The following is a 26,822-nucleotide window of genomic DNA, read 5'->3' on the forward strand; positions in this document are numbered from 1 at the left end:
CAGCATTAACAAAAACACAAACTCACATACAACATCTACCAGTAAAATTTCACTTCTATGTAAAACAATGTAGAGCCTATGTCAAGCAAAGAAACCTAAAATTATATAGTGTATTATTAAACATAGCAGACTTGCCTTAACACTGTAAAATAACAAAATGTGCCACTAACACAAATTTTATTTTATCAAATTAATACACTTTATCTACATATTTATTACTTTTCAAGAGCCATCTTGGAACCGAGTAGTATTTCCATGCAAACCTGTCCTAATATCTAAAATTAAATGAAATAAAAAGAGCAGTGGGAATTTTAAAATTTATTAGTTGTGAGTCATCCTAAATAAGAATTTAACAGTTTATCATAAATTTACATATCTTTTATGATACGCTATGAAGCGATGATTTATGCTTAACGGAACTTGGGCCAGCCATGCTATCTCCGTGGGTAGACAGCATGTTGCTCCAGTCCAGAAAGAGTTTCAATTCAGACAGATGGTAGGCTTCCTCTACTGAGAGCTACTTCTTGCAAGTTGTGTACTTGCACACCAGAGAGCTTCTTTATATCATTAACTTATCTATTAATCGTCTAAATGTCTAACTGGTTGTCTGGACAAATGGAACATGTCAGATAGGAAGGCATCAATTTTTAAACTGGTGACTCAATTTTGCTTTGAAGTAGTTTGGAAGCAGAGTTTGGCCAAGTCCGCAGCATCTCCCGCAGCTGGCTTGCATCATTTTGACAACACACCGACAATGACTCGCTTGTAAGCAAATTATTAACCAATTTTCTATGTAAATAGCAATGGAAACAGGCCGTGGAGAATGTCAAATAAGAGTTATTTGGTTTCAAAATGTCGTAATCTTATTGGCATCAATCATGAAGGGGAGTTCTCGAACAAACTTGGACAATTAGAGGCTAGACCTGTCTCAGCTGATAGTCGGGAGAAAACAATTTTCACTACATGGAAAAACCTCAAATCCAACAATGGCCTATTACAACATCAAACATAAGAAAGTATGTGTTTTTTTCAGATATTTCACAGCAATATCAGATTTCAGGCAATATTCTCAACTTTATAAACACATATAACTTATTTATTATTGACAAATTTCATTTGTTTTTCATTTAAGACAACAACATTTTACATTTTCCTATGACTTATTAATAAATGCTTCACTTAACATAAAAATAACCATAACTGTATTTTTTGTATGGTATTAAGGCAAATAACATTATTTGAGAATTCTCACACGATATTGCCTCCGGATCAAACGAAATTACCCCTAAACTTAAGTTTTAATTATCTAACTTTACCATGCCTACAGCAGATAATCATCATGCAAGACTAGCTGCCAATAGTGCAGGTGGGTTGCATACACTAAGTCAGTGGAGGCCTATCCGTCCTGCCACCACCAGCCCTTGTAAATCACCAGCCAATGACATCATGTTTACCCAAGGTCAACTCCCAGGTTAACCAATTATGATTGGTTGAGGCAAGGTATGGCAACCTTTGACACTAGACCACACAAGTAAGGGGCAATTAGCGCAAATTAGGCCTGGCAGAAGCGTTGGAGGCATTTTCTTGGATTTAATAAGTAGTCCGAATCTGAGATTATCTTGATTAACCAGATAAAATGCATAGTTTCAACAAACATTAACTTACTTTACACTCACCTTCCTGAGATATTAATTAGATAGAGAAGAAAGTTCAACAATCTTGAGTAACCTCCCTGTGATTTAATGGCATGACCCAGCATCCATGTTTGAGAAATGATTGATGTAATGGCTTACAGTAGACATAAACATTTCCATGAATTAAAGTTAGCTTTGTTTACTTTTGCCACATCCTTCTTAACAAATGTAATATTAAATAAATTTACCAAGAATGTACGAAATATGTACACCACAAAGATTTTTTCCTACATCATGCTATGAAGTATTGAAAAATAAAATATCATGCTAAAGATGTGACTCTTTCTTAAAATTATGTATTGTAAGGGGATAAAAGTAGACCTTTGTCTGGACAAACTAGCCTTTGAACTTGATTATCTATTCATTTATGAATAAATGACATTCACTCCCTCAAACAAACCCTGAATCATATCAATCAAGCCAGTCTCAAAACTCAAGGTACCTTCACAGGCTGTGGAAACTCTTTGCAGCTCTGGTCACCAGTCCATGTCTCCGGCTACAGTGCACGTACCTCACATCAAGGCAAGAAACCCGAAAATATCCATCAAGTTTAACACACGAAATGCATTAACACCCTCCTCAACAGACCACCACTCTGCACTGTTGTGAAGATGGTATGTGGTGATAGAATAAGCACGAAAACAAACGTCTTGCCCCGTGCTCGGCTCCTTGCAGGGTACAAAGCATCACTTGAGGCCCTCTCTCAAAGAGGCACTTTATGCTACCATAAACATTGCATCCAAATACTGTAAATGTTTAGATGGAGCCATTAGCGGTTGACACCTCACAGCCTCGATGTCATTCGAGACACATTTTCCCAATTCCTGAAAATTCAATTTTTTGCATTGGTGCGAGTGAGCTGTAGGATGTTTTTATAGCCTGTGCATGCCTCTCTCGTTACCATATTGATGAAAGCTTAATTCTCAGGCTCTGCGACTTTATACCCGGACCACAGCCGGAGAAATCACAGAGGAGGTCGACAGCACCATCTTTGTTTTCATTCTTTGAGAGTATCACAGATTTCCGCACTGATTCATGAGCATAACTAAGCTCTGATCGGAGTGCTTGCCGTGCCAATCATGTCCGCGTTTATTTCCTATACTAGATACATTGCAAAATCTGGACTGTTTCCTCGCGTCAGATGGACACACAATACGTAGTTCTTCCCACAGTGAACACACTTTGTTGTGAATAATAACAACATCTTTTCAAAAGGTTTAGTATTACACTGTTATTGAAGAAATTAAACTCTTGTTCGCTTTTGTTCTTGTTGTTTCTTAACAGGGCACACCTGTAAAGGTTATTGTTTAAAAAAACAAAAAACTATTCTAGATTAAATGGTTCTCAATTTTCACTCAACATTTATCATTGATGTTCCTGTCAATAACTTTTGGTCTCTTAATAGTTTTTACCATGTTGGTGAAACACACAAATAATATGCTTATTTTATCTTCAAAATGGACAAGTCAATATTCAAAACAATATTCAAATCTGAAACTCCCCAGCGTATTCTTTGACCACCATCAAATAAGAGCTCCATTATAAAATCAGGATATAAAACAAACATTTTATTTTGAGAGCTTTTAGCACATAGGGATTTGGAGAAGAGGTAGCATGCTACTTTGAAACAATCAACACCAAGCCTTCCAGACATGGAACACAAGATGGGACTATGAGGTGCTGAAACTACTTTCCTAACCACTAGCTGAAAATCTCATGTCTACTTCACTTGTCATATGGTAAAGACATCGAAGATTTGTTAGGATGCCTGGGACAATAAGAAATATGTTTAGCTCTTGAAGAATGTTTATTTATATAGTGGTTTAAATGGAACATGTCGCTACAACTGTTGCTAATGGTGTTAAATATTATGACAATTTGGACATATTTTAACACATTTTTTTAAAATTGACACCCAAATTCAAGGATTGCGAATTGTCTTACTGCTGTTAGTATTTGGGATGTCACGATACATAAGTTTCATGAATCGATACGTATCACGATACCCATGTCACGATTCGATATGTATCACTTCACGATATTATTGCGTGAATATAGTTACATTTTGAACATTAATATTTCATATTTTATAAATGTCCAAGAAAACATCAACATTTTTTATTCTCAGAGATTAAAAAGTTCTAATTTTCCATCTTTGTGCATGAAAAATAATCATTTATAACTCTCATAACATCAAAAAACATGATACAATTGCAAAATGTAAACAATACATCAACATTTTTAAGCCGATACTTTCAAAACTAAATATCGATACAGTTTTGAATGTATCGATAATTGTATCGTCTTAGAAAAAGTATCGATGCATCGATATATCATGGCATCCCCAGTTAATATTCTTTAATAAAAATAGTGAAAATAATCTCATGTTTGTAGTATGTAATAAATAATAAACCCATCGATATGGAGCATGTTGTATTAGTAGTCCAGAACCCAATTCAGATATTTTATAGAAATAATTAACCAGGTATCATTTTAATATCTTCAAACACACAGTAAATCCATCATGAAATATTATGGTTTCAGCCTTGAAGAGTTAAATAAGGTGCACAAAGACAATATTGTAATGTTACTTCTATTTCAAATTGTTAAATTAGAAAATGAATAGTTCAACATGTTCTCAGTTAATATTTGAACAAAGGTCACAGGGAATCCTCTATAACAGGAAAATATTTTTTTTTAATTTTCAGAACAAGAGTAAGTACTCTTGTTAACTTTTTTTATTAATGATTAAAAATCTTATCTTTAAATGTCATTTTAAATACAATACAAAAACTAACATTATTTAAACCTTTAGGAAAAGAATATGATTTTGTGGTAATAGAAACAACATAGTATTTCTACATAAAATTCAGATCAATTTATAATTGGGCTCTTGTGACAGTAATGTAAGTTTATTCTAAAACTCTCAGTCTGCTGAGAGCAGCTTGCTGATGTGCAATATGTGGCTGGCTGTCCCCTCACAAGCTTTCATACTGTCTGGTATAGCTGACTCGCATCTGATCGTGTCTTACCTGTTGATGTGGGGTCCATAGTGTCACTTCTTTCCTTTAGGTCACTTACTCCTGTATCAGATTTTAATGTTGTGTCAACTCTTCTAAACAGTGTTCAAGGAGCGATGGTCCTATGGTTGTTAAACTTTACTCAAATTACAGCAGAAAGTGCTTCTTTCAACAATTCAAAAGATGAATTTAACAAATGTCTCATTTTCCAGGGGATGTTCCATCTCCCATAACCTTCATGAGGTCATTTCACGGCTTCCTCACAATAACAGAACAAGTACTCAAAGTAGACAAGCTCCACGAGGAGAGGCTGCAAGGTATCTTCAATGGATCCCTTCCTACAATGGATCCCCAAGCTTCTTCCCTCCAGAAGACAAGACTGTCCAATCATGAATAAAAGCTTGGGCTTCAATACAACCCTAGTGTGCCCCTCCAGATGACAAGACAAACCAATCATCAATGGATCCCTTCCTTCAACGAATCCCCAAGTCTGTTCCCTCCAGATGACAAGACAAACCAAGCGTCAATGAAGCCCATCATTCAATGGATCCCCAAGCTTGTTCCCTCCAGATGACAGGACTGTCCAATCAGCAATGACAGCTCTGCCTTCAATAAAACCCTAGTCTGTTCCCTCCAGAGGACAAGACTGTCCAATTGTCAAAGAAATCCCTGACTTCAAGGATCCAGCCTGTCCCCCACAGATGACGAGACTCTAGAGCATCAATGAACCCTTACCCCAAGATGACAACAAGACACCCCATGCCGTCTCCTCAAACATCTCCATCTGTTCCCCACAAGCTACAACTCAAGTCGCGTGTTTACCCGTCTAATCACCTTTCCAATACATCAACATGCCACAGTGTCTACCCAATTACCGACCAATTAAGCAATCAGGAGACAAATTAAGTGGCCGACAGTTCTCTGTTTGCTGAAGCCAGATCCACTAATACACAGTATATCCAAAGTTTACATGTATATCACCACACAGTCCACTCAGATACCGGTCTGATAGTGTTTGGACTTGAAACGTACTGCCTAAGTTTGACTTGTGAATGTTGGTCTGCTGTGGAGCCATCTATAGGCTGCTTGGGGGGCTATCTCCAGTCCTAAACAGACATTAACCCTTTAATTGACAAGCTTGCATCTATAGATAACCAGTGAGCTAACCTCCGTCATCATACATTAGGGCAATTAGACTCCAAGGCAGAACAGATTGGAGAGGTCATTTTTTCAGGATTTAATTTTTTTTCTGCTTGCAATCACGTAACTTTTTCCAACAAGTACATGACTGTTCATGAAATTTCCTCATGTACATGAATGCATTACTAGCACTGCTAATAAAGTAGCTCAAATCCTGCGCAGATGATTAGAAAGAAGACGTCTTATTCATTAGGGTGAAGTTTTACATTAACAACAACATATTCAATGGGTCCTTGTTATCTGGAAACAGAAAGGAAGGAAATGGAACCTTTAGATTTGATATCCAGTGTTTGGCAACAGGGAAATTGATATATTAACAGCTATTAAGCAGTTGTTAATTAAATGAAAATACAAAATTATTCTTTGCAAAAATTAAAGGAAGGGGGAGTTCTTGTGACATAAGCAAGTTAATATTGTGTGTGTTTTTTCAACAATATCATTATGACTACACAATGCAACAGGGGACAATAGAAATGGCCTTTATACATTTCGGAATTGAACCAGCCCTTGATGGTATAAGCAAAGACATTAAGGCTATATCTGAGCCTGTTTGACTTGATATCCCACATGCATCCTTCAAGCTGATAGGCACTGTCATGTCTTGGATGTCATTAAGGTGTCACTTGTTTGAGTGAGTGAGTGAGTGTTTGTTTGTCGGATTCAAACCAATTATTGATGTGTCCTGGTGAGACAAGGGGCACAACTCAACAATATAGTCGTGCAATTGTAGACCACTAAAAACATAGATGGAAGTATAGTTATCAGTCTTGCATTGTAACATGTACATCACATTAACCTTGTATTGTAACACCTTCTGTCACACACACTTTGAACAGCGATGTTTGACCATACCCAACAATCACATTTCGTCAAAAAATATATGCAATATATACATAGTTTGTAATATGTTTGAGATGGTTGGAAAAGATATAAAAATAAATTCTGTTTCAAGTAGAGAACATTTACTATTTTTACACCAATTGTTCGACAAGACTTTCAACATTTTCTCACCATGAGGCTTCAGCAGTGGCAGGTTAATGAGTGAGTGAGTTTAGTTTACTCCGCACTCAGCAATATTCCAGCTATATGGTGGGGGGTCTGTAAATAATTGAGTCTGGACCAGACAGTCCAGTGATCAACAGTATGAACAATGATCTACGCAATTGGGGAGCACGGTGGGCAAGCTGGCTAAGATGCCAGGCTAGTGATCCAGCGAGGTGAGGTGTCGGGATCGAGCCCACCTGTGACCGGGTGAAAAAACCTTGGAGTCAACTTTGTGTGCAGACTCTTTCAGTGTTGTCACAACCCCTAGTGTACAGTACACAACCCTGTGCATTTAAAACAACCCACGAATCCGTTGGTATATGACCAGATGGTGGCCACATGAATACGTGCAAACACCTAGTTGCGGGTACAGCAACGTGCAGTGAACTTGGACAAAGTACTGGACTATGTGTCCCAGTCCACCCAGCTGTGAATGGGTACCCCGTTAGGATGAGAAGCCAAAATAACTCAGTGTGCCTAGTGGCTGCAAGAGTTGTATACTCCCCAGGGAGTTAGGATTGATAATACGATGTGCCATTGAGATTGACATCCAATGATCAAGAAAAAAAATATCAGCACTTGAGCATGCACTAGTTGCCTGGATATGTGCACTACATAAATAACCTATAATAAATAATAATAATAAGATGACATGTGTCAACCAAGTCAGTGAGCCTGATCACCCGATCCTGTCAGTTGCCTCTTACGACAAGCATGGGTCACCGGTACTGAAGATCATTTCTAACCAGGATCTTCATGGGTAGCAGTGGCAAGAGACTGCACAGTGCATCACAAAGTACATGCTTACTTGCCATTTAGTCACACATACAAACATCTGACTGAGATTATCTGTTTATCCTTTCAATCCATCCTAGAATCAGGCAAATGAAAATACATTTAAACTTGTAGTTCATTTTCTGAAAGCATCTTGAAAGATACAGTGTGACCTAAAGATGACTTTGAATGGGTCACGGTGTGAAGAGATTAAAACTGACTTCATACAAAGTAATTCAAAGGATGCTAGCTACTATCACAGCCTTGCTCAATTTGTAAAGTAATACTTTGTTATAGTTTATATGTAATGTCTGAACAGGTTTTACCCAACACTAAGTTCATATATCACATCTGAACTGTTTTTACCTGGACTGAAGTTTATTACGTAATGTCTGAACAGGTTTTACCCAACACTAAGTTCATATATCACGTCTGAACTGTTTTTTTCAAAGGCCTGAATTTAGACATAACATCTGAACTGTTTTTACTTCCTCTTAGTTTCTATGTAATGTCAGAACATGTTTTACCCCACCTGAGTTTATTGTCTAAACTGCTTTTAGCTGACTCTAAGCGGGTGTAAAATGACCGTTCCAACCATCCATCCATCAGCACTTTGCCATTTAATAAACATAGCCAAAGAACAATAAATGATTAATGAAATAATATTTATCATCGTACATATACATTAGATTTCAAACAATTGAACGAAAATTACAACTTTCAAATATATCACTCTCACATTCACCCTTCAGAAATCAGCCTGACTACAGGAATTCCTTGACACTCTCAGACAAATTTGATTAAAACAGTCACATCATCAACACTTGCTATGAAACATGCCACACCTATTCTCATTTCCAATATTTCAGGATCAAAGAATTAATTAATTTACAGTATATACATACTTCATTGTGATAGATCATTTATTAATGAGAACATACTTGTTTGATGATTCCAGAGCTAGCTGGTTTGATACAGGGTAAGGCTTCAACATTGATTTGTCAGAAGTAATCAAAATATGAACATGTCAAATCAACAATGGATGGGTTCTTGTTAATGGAATATTAGGAAAATCTGGCTTGCCAATTACATCAAATTAATTTAATCAAGACCTAATCAATCATGGTATTTACTTGCAATGTCAAAGATGCAATATTAATACTATTTTAATGTGCACCAAAATTTGCACTGATATGAATTCGACACTCATCCCTAAAAGTTTTTCTCATTTCGCGAAGTTCTTGTCATTTCACAAAGTTTTTGCCATTTCACAAAGTCAAACCTGAAACCTTCATAGATATACCAGACCTCATAATTACCTCGCTCACAAAGTCGGGAATATGCTCCAATGAAACTTCACTTATTACTTCGATGATTTCAAACTGACAAGTCTATTACAAGCATGAATTCACCAACAGCTACGTTGCATGATGACGTAGACAGAGTCGTTGCCAAAATGGCTTCAAGAGCTGTATAAGAAAGTCTGACTAAATAACACACTATATAATAGTTAGACACTTACCCATTTCGTCTGTATATCGGTGCAGTATAAACAATATGAGCCTTTCTTGCTAACATACACACTGCTCTCAATGTCCTATAGTGACGTGCATCAATTAACGAGAATCGTGTTTTTTGTTCCAGTCGAATCAATATCTTTCTCCATACCAGGGTGCAAAACAGTAGGGTGAAATTTTCGGGCTTAAAAGCCTTTAATGACTTGGAGTGTCAATAGACCCTAACTGGTTTTCTCTGTTCAAGAGGAGAGATATAATGCGTGTTAAGAGTAAAAGCCTGTCCCACCGTTTCTGCTTCCTCGCTGTAAGTGGCGATACAAACTTGTGTGTCCCTAAACATGGCAAGATTGTACATAGGAAATTACAGCACTACAGTGCAGGCTAATTAAAGACACGTCTCGACATAGAGGACAGTCAAGCTGAAACACAGAACCGCTTTTAATTGCTGGCTCCAGTGGACACATATCCATAGAAGGACTCTAATTCCTTCTTTCCTCTCCAAATTAAGGAATCTGACGTGACAGGATTTTGCAATTTCCAAACGAAAAAGAATGGCTTTGATCAAGGGGTTGAGACCCCTCACACTCCATTTCGACTATATCCACCATTTTTCAATTTCCTGTAAACCATAACTTCATTTTCGTCCATTTTATAAAAACAGGCAGCTGGCACTATCGAGAGAGGAGCAGCATACAAGACCACTTAACAATGATAACCTATGCAGAACAAGTATTATCCAAAGAGAGGCTCTAAACCAGCAAGCATGTCTCGATGAAATATCAGCTTCTCCACTAATTAGCTCGTAAGTGACAATGTCAAAAAATCTATACATAACAGAGACGATGCATTCATTAAAGCAACACTGTCATTTATATCAATACGGGGCTCTTGTTTGTAACAGACTTCTGCTTCTCTCTTAGCGATAATTGGAGTCTTTGTACAACGCCTAATATTTGTACCATGAAACTGGAAACAGCCAGATTCAAGGGCATGAAACCATATAATTTGGAAAGTCAATTATGGTTGTTTTTTTACTAAAACTTTGAGGATTAAAAGACAACTGCTACGATTTTGGAGTTTATGACATTATCAATTTAAGGAACCACAGGAGATAGTTAACAAAATATTTTAAATATGTTTGTTTCCAGTGATATAGGAAATGAGATGAGAAGAACAATTCTCTGCAAACAGACCCCTGCAGATATTTGAATATTTCCAATTCAGGGAAAAACTTACGAATTAGTGCTGGCCTTTCAAAATTTTCTATGAGCAGTATCGTTAAAATTTGCCAAATTATTTTCTATGCATTGATTTTCTTTGACTGTAGGTTTTATACCACCACTCTTCAATAATAAAGAAAACCAACTTCAAAGGCAAAACTGAAACTTGCTTTTCAGGAAGTCCTCTTTAACAGAAAATAATTATGAAATTAGGTAAATTTGTTCTTGTATCAGAAAAGAGAAACTCAAGGCCCTATAATGAAGCAAATTTGCTGCTTTTAAGTCTCAAATCAATAGTTCTTTCTACCATTAACAATATAAAAGGCTTTACTTCAGTGTAAACAGTTGCTTAATGATGGCCTGCCCAAACCAACTGATTTATTGCTTAGGGGAGACTCAAGTCAATCTTTTTAATTTATATTCAAATCAAACGAAATTCTATTGATACAATCATAATTGTGTGTACATAATGGAAACAGAGTATATATTGACCAGTTGTCATGTCGATACAATCTTTGCCTGTCACTAGGGTTCGATACTTCATTGATTCCATGTTTTTGTAATCTCACAAATTCCTGTGTATTGGTGTATGTAGAGACAACGCAAGTCTCCACATGTCCTCATCTTCCATCCACCTGCCTAATTTCATCTGTTTGGTATACATCTATCCACATATCAGTGTTTCTGTTCAACCAACTTTCTAACAACCAGCCTGTCTGTCTTTTCATCAATCTCCCATACCATCAACCCATCCATCCGTTCAACCATCATCTTCCCATTCATTCAACCTTTTGTCAACCTAGTCAACCATCAACCCATTCATTCAACCATCCATTCATTCATTCAACTTGTCCATCTATTCAACCTTCTGTTAGCCTATCCATTCAACCTTCTCTCAGCTTATCCACATTACAAAAGCATGTATGTGTACAGTCCTTACAACCAACACTAGCCCCATACAAAAGCATGTGTACAGTCCTTACAACCAGCACTGGCCCCATACAAAAGCATGTGTACAGTCCTTACAACCAGCACTGGCCCCATACAAAAGCATGTGTACAGTCCTTACAACCAGCACTGGCCCCATACAAAAGCATGTGTACAGTCCTTACAACCAGCACTGGCCCCATACAAAAGCATGTGTACAGTCCTTACAACCAGCGCTAGCCCCATACAAAGCATGTGTACAGTCCTTACAACCAGCACTAGCCCCATACAAAAGCATGTGTACAGTCCTTACAACCAGCACTAGCCCCATACAAAAGCATGTGTACAGTCCTTACAACCAGCACTAGCCCCATACAAAAGCATGTGTACAGTCCTTACAACCAGCACTAGCCCCATACAAAAGCATGTGTACAGTCCTTACAACCAACACTAGCCCCATACAAAAAAGCATGTGTACAGTCCTTACAACCAACACTAGCCCCATACAAAAGCATGTGTACAGTCCTTACAACCAACACTAGCCCCATACAAAAGCATGTGTACAGTCCTTACAACCAGCACTGGCCCCATACAAAAGCATGTGTACAGTCCTTACAACCAACACTAGCCCCATACAAAAGCATGTGTACAGTCCTTACAACCAACACTAGCCCCATACAAAAGCATGTGTACAGTCCTTACAACCTACACTAGCCCCATACAAAAGCATGTGTACAGTCCCTTTCAATAAGCAAATGCACAGTCCCTTACAACTGCAATAGCCCCTTACAAAAGCATGTGCATGGCTCCAAAGAACCAGCACTAGCCCCATACAAAAGAACTTACTCAGCCCCTTACAACAAGCATGTCAGCCCAAACAAAGATCAGGAAACATGTTAGATGAAGCTCACATGACTACACTGTTACGAGATAGACTTCATACTCACTTTTTCTGTGTGTGAATCTGTATACTAAAGACACACCAGCGACTTCACACTGGAGATATGTCCCCGTGTTGTTGCAGCACCCATGGAGGGGAGTACATCATGTCGCTGCTGACGGGTCCACAAAGCCGTGACAGCCCCGTCTGATTAGAGGAGGTTGTATAAAGAGTAGATCCGGGTACGATAATTTGCTACTTTGCTCCGAGTTGACACAGTGACTAACTTTGGAGAAGATTATCCTCTCATTGGACCAACTCAATCAGGGGGCTCGTTTGATTTTAATTACCTCCCTTGCATTATGTCAGTGTATAATTAGGCAAGGCTTTGTTAAATTAATGAATGCTCATTTCGTTGTGATTAGTCTGATGAGACTGTAATTAGAATGAATGAGAACTTAATAATTAATAATTGATAATTGTAATTACTCTGTGCAAGAGCAAAGCCCCATCCAACACTAAAACCAGCGGCTTCATGCATACTTGATATACATAGGTCAATAGTCATTCAACATACTTAGTGAACAATTTAAAATCTTAAAGACGGCACTATCTGTGATTAGGGCCAAAGTAATGTACGCAACAGAATTCTATGCCAATTAATTTGAGTGGATGCTGGTATTTTTAAAATGCATAGTATAGATTCCACCGCAAGATATCCTAAGTACATAGTAATTAAATAGGGATTTTGAAACATTCAGTTCCAAAGTTCATGCAGTAAACCCTTCCACTTGTAATTTGGTAGGTTTTGATGGAGGATTAATCAGGTACTAAATGTCTGCATGCTGCTTAGGGTTGTTAAGGTCACATTGTTCATGAAGTAATATCTTTCATGATGCCCAATTGTTTGCAAGGTCACATTGTTCATGAAGTAATATCTTTCATGATGCCCCATTTTTTGCGAGGTCACATTGTTCATGAAGTAATATCTTTCATGATGCCCCATTGTTTGCATGGTCACATTGTTCATGAAGTAATATCTTTCATGGTGCCCCATTGTTTGTGAGGTCACATTGTTCATGAAGTAATATCTTTCATGATGCCCCATTGTTTGCAGGTCACATTGTTCAGGTCACATTGTTCATGAAGTAAATATCTTTCATGATGCCCCATTGTTTGCATGGTCACATTGTTCATGAAGTAATATCTTTCATGATGCCCCATTGTTTGTGAGGTCACATTGTTCATGAAGTAATATCTTTCATGATGCCCCATTGTTTGTGAGGTCACATTGTTCATGAAGTAATATCTTTCATGATGCCCCATTGTTTGTGAGGTCACATTGTTCATGAAGTAATATCTTTCATGATGCCCCATTGTTTGTGAGGTCACATTGTTCATGAAGTAATATCTTTCATGATGCCCCATTGTTTGCATGGTCACATTGTTCATGAAGTAATATCTTTCATGATGCCCCATTGTTTGTGAGGCCACATTGTTCATGAAGTAATATCTTTCATGATGCCCCATTGTTTGTGAGGTCACATTATTCATGAAGAAATACTGTTCATGATGCCACATTGTTTGTGACGTCCTTTCATTCATTAGGTCACATTCATGAAGTCATACCGTTCATGATGCCCCAATTGTGAAGTCTTTTTATTCATGAGGTCACTTTACTTGAGAGGAAAATGTTCATGAGATCTCAATGATGAACATCAGCTTGGTGAGAGGTAGAGTGTATGGTATGCAGTATGCAGAGTGACCTGTTTCAAAGTGTATTATATACAGCGGTTTACTTCACAGTAAGATACATTGTATCACCTGTCACCTGAGACTGTACACATTCATGATGTTTGTGCAGCTCATGTCTGATCTAGGACAAATCTGTGAATCAAACTCACAATTAGCAGATCTTGGCATCCAAGGGAAGCAACCCATCAATGCTATATTGCATCACATTAAGTTATCAACCACACTCACCAAACCCCTGTTCAGCCAATCCATCAACTAAATGCCAATCCCAGCTTTTACAATAGATCACAAGCAATCTTCAGATAAAACATTGCAAAAAGCTAATAAAACAACCAGCCAATTCAAAATCTGTACGATAAAACTTTCCAAATCAATTGACCTTTATTCTTCAGAGAGACTTGTAGCAAGTCTATAGCTTGAATCCCTATTGTTCCATTAGCCTTGTGCTACACTGCATTAGCAGGCCCATATAACAGCATATATCACCCACTGCTTCAGCATGAGCTTCATAAAAACATCCTACATGTCCATCAACTACTTCAAACTGATTGATGAATACACAATTTCAAGCTGTAAAAGAAAACGTGAGTATGTTAGCGTGTAGCGAGTTGAATTAGTTGGGATGTCCTTTGGCTTGTTTACACACTGAACAAAAAGCTCAGCTGTATGTTAGTAGTGGAAGACCAATAAAGGAAATGTAGAAACAAAATAAATTAAACTTGAAAGTTTGCTTGATATAATTATTGAAAGAAGATGTTTAAAACTTCAAGGGTATTAGTTGATTAAGAAATGACGATAAAATGATGTATTTGCAGAGTCCCCGATGGCGTTGCCTTTCCACTGCTGATAAATAACATATACTACAAGATTAAAGCAAAAACTGCTTGCTAAATTATCGCTAAATTCTATGTGAAAAACACATGATGAGATGTTGAAAATTAAGTTGACTTGTTTACTTATCTGCAGGAGGAACAAGCTCTTGAAGTGTCATCAAACAAGGTTACTTGTCAAATTGTGAGCAAAAAACTACTCCAAAAGAAGTTTGTGTAAAGAACAAACTTCATCTTAGATGCTTGACAAGCAATTCTTCTGTCAACATATTTAATGAAGATAATACTTGTCATTTGTGATGCAGTAATGGTAGGATGAGCCAAATGGCAGTTTCAGAATACATAAAGCACAATTAAAACAACATTCGCATACCAAAATTGGCTGTGTTAAATGTATTATACACAGCCAAGCTAGTGCATACGCTACAGTTATGTTTCTGTAGAGTAAAACCTAACACAAACATTCAATTCTTATATTATGTAATGAGATTTTTATTATCCATTGAATTAATACAGCTGTTTGAACTAATTCCTCTTTCAAAATTACCACATTCAGATTGTGAAGCACACTTTCCAACCTTAGATTCCCTTCTTCACTACCCTTCAACCTCTAACCATCCACACATTGTCCTCTCTCTACCCAGATTGCCCACTAACACCCACAGACCAACCTCTCCCCACTCAAAGATTTCCTTCCCTCCTGTAGACTGTCCTTGCCCAAATTCTCACCTCTCCACCAATTGATTCACGCCAATTTCCACCCAAAGACACAATCCTCCCTCCGTCATCTCCACACCTATATATTCCCCCCTCCCTCCCCAAACCCTCAGACCACCCTCTCCACACACACAGATCATCCTTTCCTCTCCCTAAGACTGTCCTTGCCCAAATTCTCACCTCTCCACCAAATGATTCACACCCATTTCCACTCATAGACGAAACCCTCCTTCTGTCATCTCCACCCCTACATATTTCCTCCCCTCCCACAGACCAACCTCTCCCCCAACCCACAGATCATCCTTTCTTCTCCCCCAGATTGTCCTTGCCCCTCCGTCAACTCCAACACATCCTCTTCTCCCTCACAACATAACCCCCACCCCTCCCACAGACCAACTTCTCCCCCCACCCACAGATCATCCTTTCCTCTCCCCAAGATTGTCCTTGCCCCTCCGTCAACTCCAACACATCCTCCTCTCCCCCACAACATAACCACCACCACCACCCCGTTCCATCAACCTCACCCCCCATCCTCTTCCTTCTACTCTGCCTCCTTCCCACTCTCTGTTACTTCCAGGAAAATCTATCAATACAATTAACTTCTCGGAAGAGCTGCCCAAGTCACAAAACAAGTGCTTGAAAGTCACTCCCGACACAATGTGGCATAATATAACACAAACACAACACAACATAACACAAGCAGCACCTACCTGTCACTCCAGTGTTGTCTAGCCTTAGTACTTCCTCACCCGTCAGCTTGTTTTGTGGAGACAGTTTTCCGTTCATATTGCAAATGGGATCTGTAACACAGCGAAACACAACCACCATACATTACAAGCCATTTCAATTTTTAAGAATCTTGTCAGCATCATTATTTGACAAACTGGCAAGCAAGAGTGAAACCATGACTGTTTCATCTCAAGAAGGACCTGGGACCTTGCATAAACATATAGCCACTTAAAGCTGGCAAGGGTGTAGATATGCCACTGTAATCATAGCAAACCACTAAATGTACTTCAATTACATTGTAGCCATACAGCTAAATGCACCTCTATTAGCAATGTGGCCTACAGACATATAATACAGGATTGGGTTTCGCCAATCTCAAGTCATGGGCGCTCTCAGGCCTTTTAGCCAATAAATCCTGCACCCACTAGAGAGAAAGAGAGTGGTTCACTTCACTACAGTGTAACAGGCACTTGATGCCATCTATTCATGGTCAGGGCAAAGCTTTGTGATATGTGGGCCCTGAACAGGCATATGAATGATATTCAATACTGGTACCACTTTATAACATTAGAGATTGAAAGACAATAGACGCTGTGAACGAGTTCTCCTCTGTCAATATGTGATGCCCTAATACGGTCATCATCAATTAATGAATATTGGTAATTTTGTGGTCAAAATTTCGAGAAATAGTCTCACTACCCTGATAATTAGGAAAACCGACGAAGCACTATTGCAGGAAAATTGATATTTAAAGCATTCCAAATTGAGCCTGGTTATCAGAAGATGGGGTATAAAAACTGGCTCTTTTTGAAGTAACAGTGACAATGGTGCTGACTTATAGATTTCAACTTTTCAATTTGACATTTCAATCCATGTGCGAAAATCCCCAAAGTACTTGTTGATAACAGCACCTGTACGGAAACATCTCACTAAAACAATAAGGAAGTTGAAATCCTTAAGTCAGCTCTCTCTCTAAGACTGTCAGTAGTATCTTATAATCATATTTAGGTTCAGCAACAGTTGAAATTAATATTGAAAGTAGATGTTTCATTGTTAAACAAGACGAACAAAGGCACACTACATTAAAACTGGTTGAAATTAAGTCTAGCTCTAACCTAATATGCTGAAATAGATCTGAATTGAAGTTAATCATTTGATAGGTGTTTAGCTATATTGAGACTTATATCTAAGTCTCTAAAATTAACATATTTTACAGAAAAACATTTCTTACATTATTGTCTTAATGAAATAACCGAAATTGCAGGAATGTAGACATGCAAAATATTACAGATTTGCATGAGCTGTTCCAGATATATTTGTTGCAGGGTCTGATAGATCATATCCAAAACAGAATATCATATTAATTTGCTATTTTTGAGATATGTGGTGAGTGAGTGAGTGAGTGAGTGAGAGAGAGTGAGTGAGTATGGTTTTATGCTGCTTTTAGCAGTATTCCGGCAACATCATGGCGAGGACACCAGAAAAGGGCTTCACAATTGTACCCATATGGGGTATCAAACCCGGGTCTTCGGTGTGACGAGCAAACGCATTAACCACTAGGCTACCCCACCACCCTGAGATATGTGTAATGGTATGCATGTTATCATATTGTCTTGGTGCAATTCAAGATCATTGCCCCCCTCTCAATGTCTATCTGTCTGTACTAGTTTAGACTACCTTGTACAAAACATGGTTCTAGCCACTCGATTCCGGGCCAACAAGTCCTTGTTCTATCTGCATAATCCTGATTTCCAAAAAGGGTACCAACAAGTACCATCTTCCAGCATAAGGTTTGATGCTGCCAAGGGACCAAACCATTTCCCTTCCACTCACTAGGCCGACACTCTATCCACTACACCACACAAGCAGTGCACATCAATAGCCTCAAATGAAGTATCATCAAAAGTCATCGTATAACATATACATTATAATATTACTTTATATTGCTTCATATTACTTAGGAACATAACAATTGCTTGCCTAAATAATTAAAAGCACTTTCTGCAATATTTGTTCTCATTCAGTCAGTGAGGATAACAACTCAACAATGATAACATCATGGTAACCCAACAAAAAATATTACCTTTCACAAGTAGTTTCTTGCCAAGATAAAAGCTTTTGTCTTCAATGTCAAATTCCTTCAATTTGAGCAAGCACAAGCATATTCACCAGCGAAAGACAAGAACTGAACGACTTTCATTTCTCTGAGATGTTTATAGCTCTCAACCGAGGAAACATCAAACTGGAGAATTAGATTGCCAAGAAATTAAATATTAATTATATGCGGACATTATACAGTGGTTTGTCAATTAACTAAGTCTTACTGCTGGTTTCTCATTACGAGCATTAAGTGTTCTGGGAAAAGATATGCTCTTTCCATTAAACAAGGCCCCATCAACGTGTGAGGGACTGCTGAGATGCCATTAGAGGCCTCCAACTCCAGGACCCCGTAGTCAAAGAATCAGCAAATAGTGACAATAGAATTGCCAGCTAAATGTACCTCAATTACAAAACAACATTGATGCAGTTTTAGGTTTCACAACTAAAAGCCCTGATCTGATGGTCCACACAGATCCAATTAACAACTTCACTCAAGCGAATGTAGGCGCGAGACACCAGACACAGATACATGTCAGAAGATAGACTTTTAATCTTTTGATATTAACTGTTAAACTTAGTTAAGTACAGCTCACATTTAGTCTTCATAATTGCAAATTTATTGCTAAGTTTCATTATTAAATAACAAGTGAATTAATTTCACAAATCTTTGCCAATTAAGCAATCATTGTTAATTTTCTTAAAACATGTTGAGAGTTTTCATACTGCTAGTACAACTGGTGAAGGTCACTCCAGCAGAATTTTAGTTAACATTGCTCTAACCATTACCTCAGTCCTCAGGGATTTAGGGGAATTTATTGTTTCAATTTCTAATAAAAATGGTAATACTGAAAACAAACTATTGGGGTTCACGTTTCAAGCCTTCAAGAGATATAGATTGCCTTGGACTCAGATTTCAACTTAGGTATTTCAGCAAATGAAATTAGTTGTTCAACCCTGGGTTAGTACAACTGATCAAGTAACGTGGCACATTAGAAATTTAAAAAGAAACCTAAGAGAAACTCATTTTGAGGGACACTTAATTGAAATAAGACAAGATCATCAATTATCAGAATTTTTTCCTCTAGGAATCTCTACACAATGTATCTTAGGGGAACTAACCTTACTGTATGACGATACAACAAATTATACAGAAACTAATTCGCTTTAGGATTCATATCACGATAAAAAAAAAAAATGAAATTGATGACATTTCCCATGAGGTCAAAGGTTCAAAGTAGTTTGGCATCATGAGGTAATACAATGATTTTATAAGTAAATATTTTTGGCATAAATTTGTATATTTCTTTACATACATACAACCCTTTTTTTGCAAGTTTTCCAGAAAAAAAAATCACTTGAGGATGTTTACAAACTACAAATTTAGAATTAAGAGAACGAAAAAAAAAATTTCACTGTACCCAGACTCAGAGAAGACTCAACGAGCAATTAATATCACAGTTTTAGCAGACTGTCTGAGAAAAACGACAAGTATTCGATTATTAACATTTATGAAACTAAACAAGTGAACAGTAAGTCATGTGATGTGTTTTTTTACAAAGGTCACACTTTATCCAATTACTGACTAATTCTCAAGCTATGATACACATTTCATTACTCGAAGCTTTTTTCTGTTGACAAAGAGAACAAAACAACACCTTGAAATCCTAGTGACAAAAAGTTCAAATGATTCAATAAAGACTCACCCACAAGGCCATCGCAATGGAAAAATTAAGTTTTCATTTTTTACAAAACAGTCCCTTGTAATTCTCAGTGGAATGACACACGAGTGACATGTTTCATGGGAAAAGGTAATTTTCTAATTACAATGCCTCGTCTACTGACGGGGCCCTATTGGGGATAAACTATTGTTCAAGGTTGTGACACTTACACTTTTTTGTGTTGTCTTTCTGGAACAGCTATTTGTGTTCGAAGCAATAGAAGAGAATTATTGAGTTAAAGCAGAAAATCAAATAACCGGTTTTACCATCAAAACTGACAGTCAAGTAGTCTCTGTAGATTCCTTGAAAAGACAATTAACGCTCCAGTAAATGCATTTGATTGAAAAAAGAGGAAAAAATCACATTCCATGTGCAAAATAATAAGAAGCGAACACATCCTTTGACACAGTGAGATTAGGTCAGGTGACTCTACTGTCAGATCTTGTGAGTGAAACTAGAAGATCATCCTGAGATATCAATGATTATATGTCACGCTACACTGTATACGGTAAATGGGGAAGTTCAAAATATGCAAATTCTTACTTTGAAGTTGCCCGTTGGAATATCTTCCCAAACCCCTTCATGCATATTCATCCCACTAATGCATGTCACAAATCAACTTACCAACTTTGAACTTCTAAAATTTGATGTAAAATTATTCTATTTATCTTGACAAAACACCAAAATTACCATTTATAGGCACTTTTATTTGTATTGCTCGCTAAATAAACTGCCGAGTGAGCTTGGGAATAATTGAAACAAAATGGAACCGAAAGCTAATACTACTGTCACATGAAGATGCCTTTTAGCTGAAACAGTCAGACTATTGTGAAACACTTTACTGAACTCAGAGTGAGTGAAGAGGGTTTTACGCTGCTTTCAGCAATATTATGGCTGGGGACACCAGAAACTGACTGCACACATTGTACCCATGTGAGAATCGAACCTGGGTCTTGACAATCAAATGCAAAACCATGAGGCTACAGAAACCATGCCCGGAAATTCTAGAAATACTAAACAGCACTTCAGAGTTTGGTTCAGACTTATCCACGATGTCCTGATGTTGAAATTATACCTGCCAACACAACACTTTGATCTTTTACGACTAAACAATACTGATTACTTTTTGTTTAAATCTACATTAATTGTATTTCTTTTATAGCAATTTGTAAGCAAAGTGTTCAGCAAATCATGACTTTCCTACCAGAATTTTTATTTTTCTAATTTTACCTTTAGTTTGGTGCTAAATCAACAGTAAGTTACTCAATGGCTAGAAATCTCAATAACATATATTTGATATTTCTGTGTGACAAAAATTCATTCATAAGTCCAAACCTGTAACACATGTTACTCCCATTTGGTATTGTGGTGAACAGACCTCTTCTAGAGTTACTTATTACACACATCAATTGTCATTCAAACTTCCATATACACAAGTGCAAGACAAGGTGATGTAATTCAAAGGGGAACTATGCTTTGACAAACTGGCAGTCCTGGCAAATTAAGTAATTCAAACCCTTCTTTTTTCACAAATGTTCAGTTCTATATATTACCCCAGCTATTCATGATTGTAATAAACATGAATATCATGTCACTTCATGAAAGCTGTGGTAACTGGAATCGGTCAACAGGCTCTTGGACAAAGACCCTTTTAATGTCACAGCGTGAATGTGTTGAGTGAATTCGGTTTTATGCCGCTTTCAGCAATATTCATGCAATATCACGTTGGGTGATACCAGAAATGGCCTTCACACATTGTATTCATGTGGGGAATCGAACCCAGGTCTTGGGCGTGACGACTGAATGCTTTAACCACTAGGCTACCCCAACTCCCCTCTAATGTCACATTATGAAATGATTGGGAGAGATCCTACAATGGGACATAGCACTGTGATTTATGATACTGAGAGCACCTGTACACTAGGTATTATAAAGGCATTATGACATAGGATGACATGGGTGTGTCTGCTGTATAAGTGTGTGATATCCACCGGCCTGATGGTTGTGGCTAGCGAGTTAACAAAGGCTTGACAGTCGGTAATGGATTTGGCTTTGGGCGCAAGTAAAACATTGCATGTAAATACATATGTGAATGCGTGTCTGCATGTGATGTGGTAATGGGATGTGACACTTCTGATGCTACATGTGATCTGTGAAACGTGCAGAGAGGATATGTAACGTGTATACAGTTACAGGTCGGGTTTATTAATCATTGTGTCTGGTGTGCTACCATTTCATCCTGAAGCAGAAAGAAAGAGGTAGTAAGAGTGATTGAGTGAGTTTAGTTTTACGCCACACTGAGCAATATTCCAGCTATATGGCGATGGTCTGTAAATAATCGAGTCTGGACCAAACAATCCAGTGATCAACAGCATGAGCATCGATCTGCGCAATTGGGAACGGATGACATGTGTCAACCAAGTCAGAGAGCCTGACCACCCGATCCCGCTAGTCGCCTCTTACGACAAGCATGGGTTACTGAAGGTTCATTCTAACCCGGACCTTCACGGGTCTCAGGTAGTAAGAAAAAGTAATAGGGTGAATTAGATAATGAAAGAAAAAGAGAAAGATATTGGAAAAAAGAAACGAAAGGTAAAAGACATCCAAATTAGAACGAGAAAGATACAGGAAGAAAAAAATGTGTAAATTACAAAGAAAGACATCTAAATAAGAAAGTTAAAGATATAGAAATGAGAAGGATGTCTAAAATTACAAAGAGGAGTGAGTTTCATGCCGCTTTTAGCAATGTTCCAGCAATATCACGGTGGGGGACACCAGAAATGAACTTCACACACTGCACCCATGTGGGGAATTGAACCCGGTCTTTGGTGTGATAAGCAATCACTTTAACCACTACCCCACTGCCCTTACAAAGAGGAAGAAAGACATCTTAACAAGAAGCAGAAAGATATAGAAAAGGAAAGGACATCTTATTAAGATCACGATATAGAAAAGGAGAAAGATAATGGAACTATAAGATGATAACCCAATGAATTAATCATTAAAAACCAAGCACTAACATCTTAACAAACGCATATGTTATTTACAAAGTTCAACTTTTACCTAGCAGCATTTTGTCTGTCCAAGAGACATCTTCCAGAATTGTTATCGCAATGCATCAATAGCCCTCGTTTGTGCTAATTTAATCACTAATTATGCATATTGACCATGTGACAACTTAGATTACCAAAATGCAGGGAGATACACAGTAATTATCTCCCTTGGGTGTCCACATGCGGCAATATTTAGATAGCAAGGCATTGTGGGATCCATCTTGCATGGGCCGATTGTGAGGCCGGGAATATCGTAACGGTATCTGACACAACTTGACAAAAACCTGCATGCGATTGTGACAGTGACGATTCCCGATCTCCATTCCACGAACATCCAACTAGAAGCCGAAAATGGAGTTCTCTGTTGAAGCTGAGTGCTTCTAATCAGGATTTTTCATTTGATGAGGCAGAAGTTAATCAAGGCTTGAGTCTCCGTCAGCTAGTATTAGCTCAGAAACCCATCTACGGCTTGCCTGCCCCGAGTTTTTACCCATTTGGCTAAACAAGACTCGCAAGGGTTCGATGACTCTATTTCCATTAGCGTTGGCAAGTACGTCACATGTCTACTAGTCTCCTTCAGAGGCACACTATCGCCCTGACGATGACACCTTGTTTGTTTAGATATTTACTTAATATTAGCAACATGGAAACTGTCACATTTAACTGTTTTGTCTTCTCAGAATAAATGGAATACCTCATGCCATACATGCTCCATCACAAACTGAAACAAATATATTACTTCTCATTTCAGAATATGGTACGTTTTTATACAAGTCATTCTGACAATCGGATTCTATAGTTTCACTGAACCTAAACCATTCATTTACAGATGTATTTATCAGTTTTCAAATTAATGGGATTCCTGGGACTCTAAGATCTCATTTAATTTTAAGGATCTCCAAAATCTTTCACTTTCAACTTTTAACCCTAGATATACCACGAGTACCCCCAGATTTTCATCTGATACATACCTCAGACACCCCCATCCCTGTTAAATACAGGACCCCGCCGTGATGTTGCTGGAATATTGCTTAAAGCGGCGTAAAACCAAACTCAGTCAGTAAATACAGGACCCTTTTGAAAAAAAATGGATCCTCATTTAACAGAACGTGTATCTTGTGACTGAATTGACGCATCCTGCAGTTTTCCTCCAATGGAACCTCTTCTAGACATCATTAATTATCAAAGTTTGACATAACGACCACCTTGTGACTTGCCAAGCATGAAGGATACGTGTCAGTCCCACAACAATTCTACAAAATTTACAAAAGTGGCACCGAGAACAATGGGGAAACGACAATCTTATTAAGCGAGAATGCTAACGTCACTTATCCATGTCTGGCTTAATCCTGCCCTTATCCTGGCTCCTGGCTTAATACAAATTAGGCCTACAAATGACACTTTGAATTTGGTCTTCACTCCATCATGGCCTAAGCTAGCGTTAAGGGAAAATATTAAGTAGATTGCATCAAAGTCCCTTTTTTTGAGCTACAGGCAACATCCAAAGATTTCACATTTCATTATCTTTAAGCTGTTCTGGTATTGTGCAGAGAAAATACCTTAGGTTCAGTTTTTGTACCACATCATCTAATAGAGCTTCAGGATAAGGGGAGTCTTGTGTTCCAACATGATGAATCGCTGATACATTTGGGTAGTTGTGAATGACAGCATAGGAAAACTAATAATACTGGAAATATTTAACCTCAAAATTGTATCTGTTGACCTGTTTAATTCTCTTATTGATAGTGCAGTATAATTCTATTAATCAATCATCACAGAGAATTATGAGAGAGAGAGAGGAATGGGAAAGTGGGTGATGTTTCTGCCATGACAGAAGCCTGTCAGGGTGATGTAGAATCTGGAGCAGACAAACAAGTGATTGATCAGTGCATTGGAAATAAATCAGTTCAGCTGGTACATCAGGATACTGCTGTCCCTTATCATCTACGACGTCCAACCAATACTCGGTAGCCATTTTGGCCATTGCATTCCTTCCCTTTCATGCTACATATGCTATCAATACAGAGATGCCGACCCCAAAGTGTTGCAAATAGTAGTTTCAAGGATCAAAATTAGTAGTTTGGCCATAAAATTAGTAGGCAACTAAATATTTAAAATCATGATGGATTCTGAAGAAGATAATATGACACTAATCAAGAGAGAAGCTTTAATTTCACATACCTCCAACAGCAGATTATCAGCATTACATTTCGTCTCATTTTGGAAACAATGTGTTTAAATGACGAAAATATATGTTTTTGTCTATATATCCGAATTTTAATGAATTTTCTCCAATTTTTGTAGAAATTTTTATATTGACGTAGTTTTAGACTAAAATTCGTAGCGACTGTGATAAATCGTAGAGGTTGGCATCTCTGTCAATGCTATTATAGAATCTGCCAAAATAATGAAACATGAGAAAATATGGAAACATGAGAATCTTACAGGGAGGGTTATGTTTGTGTCAGGACAATTTGCAAAACAATGATGCAAAATGTGATCATCTTTTATAATGGTACAAAGTTTATATGTCCAAACATTTATCAGGTTTGAATCAATTCTGTTTTTGTTATTTCATGAAACACAAATTTCACTGAATGGATAACAACAACACTCCAGAACAGCCTGCAATTTGTGACCTGCTGATCTCTTACACACTTAATCTACACATTTGGACATGATAAAGACTGATCCAAAAACTGGAAATGGCTTAGAGTTTGTTGTTTCTCAACGCACTACTGAATAAATCATGTCATATCAATACATATCATATTGTTCCTAAAACACTGATACATATCATATCATGACATACAGTATCACTGCATCCCTTGCGATAAACATTGACATGAGCTGTACAATAATGCACAAACTCCTAGGATACACAAATATATCCGATATCAAGAATACTTAGTTTTTATGGAAAGTCATGATCTGAGCTACATTTCTACATATAATACCTGTATGTAAGTATACCAATAGCTCCACATGTAGGGGGTGATATACGATCATATTACCCAAAGCTGATGTACAGAGACATAACAGCAGGACCATTGGAACAGGTAACACTGATATTGATCTCACAGAAAATCATCAAGCATATCTGTTTCCATGGACATCGTATTGAAACACTAAAGCTTTTAAACATATATAAAGTAGACAGTGTTTAATATTATTATTTCAATAGATATCATAGGATCAAGGCAAATTTTAACATTGAGCCTTAATGAACAAGGTTAAAAAATGATACAAAAAAATTCAAAATAAAGTATCACAAAAAGAGAGAGAATAAAGCGTCCTTAACCACAAAAGAAGAAATGGAACTATTTTGCACAATGATTATGGAAACAACATAGGAAACAAGGAACATTACAATAAAGGGTATTGTTAATACAACGACCACGTTCAACGATATTATCTCACCTCTCTCACAGCTGGATCAGCAATGATTGGCTCCACATATATATTTCACCATGCAATACGAGGCGATATTCTACAAGCTCTCAACACAGTCATTATTAATAGGATTAGATTAAAGGCTGGGCTCTCGACATCATGTAATTCCCTCTTACCTGACCGCAATGAACACAAACGATTCACAACAAAGAGAATGGCATCCAACAACGTAACTCTGTCTCCAAAACCAG

General features: G+C 37.6%; 1 protein-coding gene across 6 annotated transcripts in view; it reads right to left on the bottom strand.

The window, feature by feature from the left end:
- LOC124281852 (LIM domain only protein 3-like) overlaps window positions 1-26,822 on the bottom strand; it is a 192,560-nt gene that overhangs the window by 12,569 nt on the left and 153,169 nt on the right. For all 6 annotated transcript variants that reach the window (XM_046717859.1, XM_046717858.1, XM_046717857.1 and 3 more), the window contains one exon: window positions 16,289-16,378. In XM_046717859.1, the coding sequence (XP_046573815.1) occupies window positions 16,289-16,378 (90 nt within the window). The remainder of the gene's footprint in view (window positions 1-16,288; window positions 16,379-26,822) is intronic.

This window comes from Haliotis rubra, unplaced genomic scaffold, assembly GCF_003918875.1.
Source record: "Haliotis rubra isolate DU_JTF1 unplaced genomic scaffold, ASM391887v1 Scf29, whole genome shotgun sequence".
Classification (NCBI taxonomy): Eukaryota; Metazoa; Mollusca; class Gastropoda; order Lepetellida; family Haliotidae; genus Haliotis; species Haliotis rubra.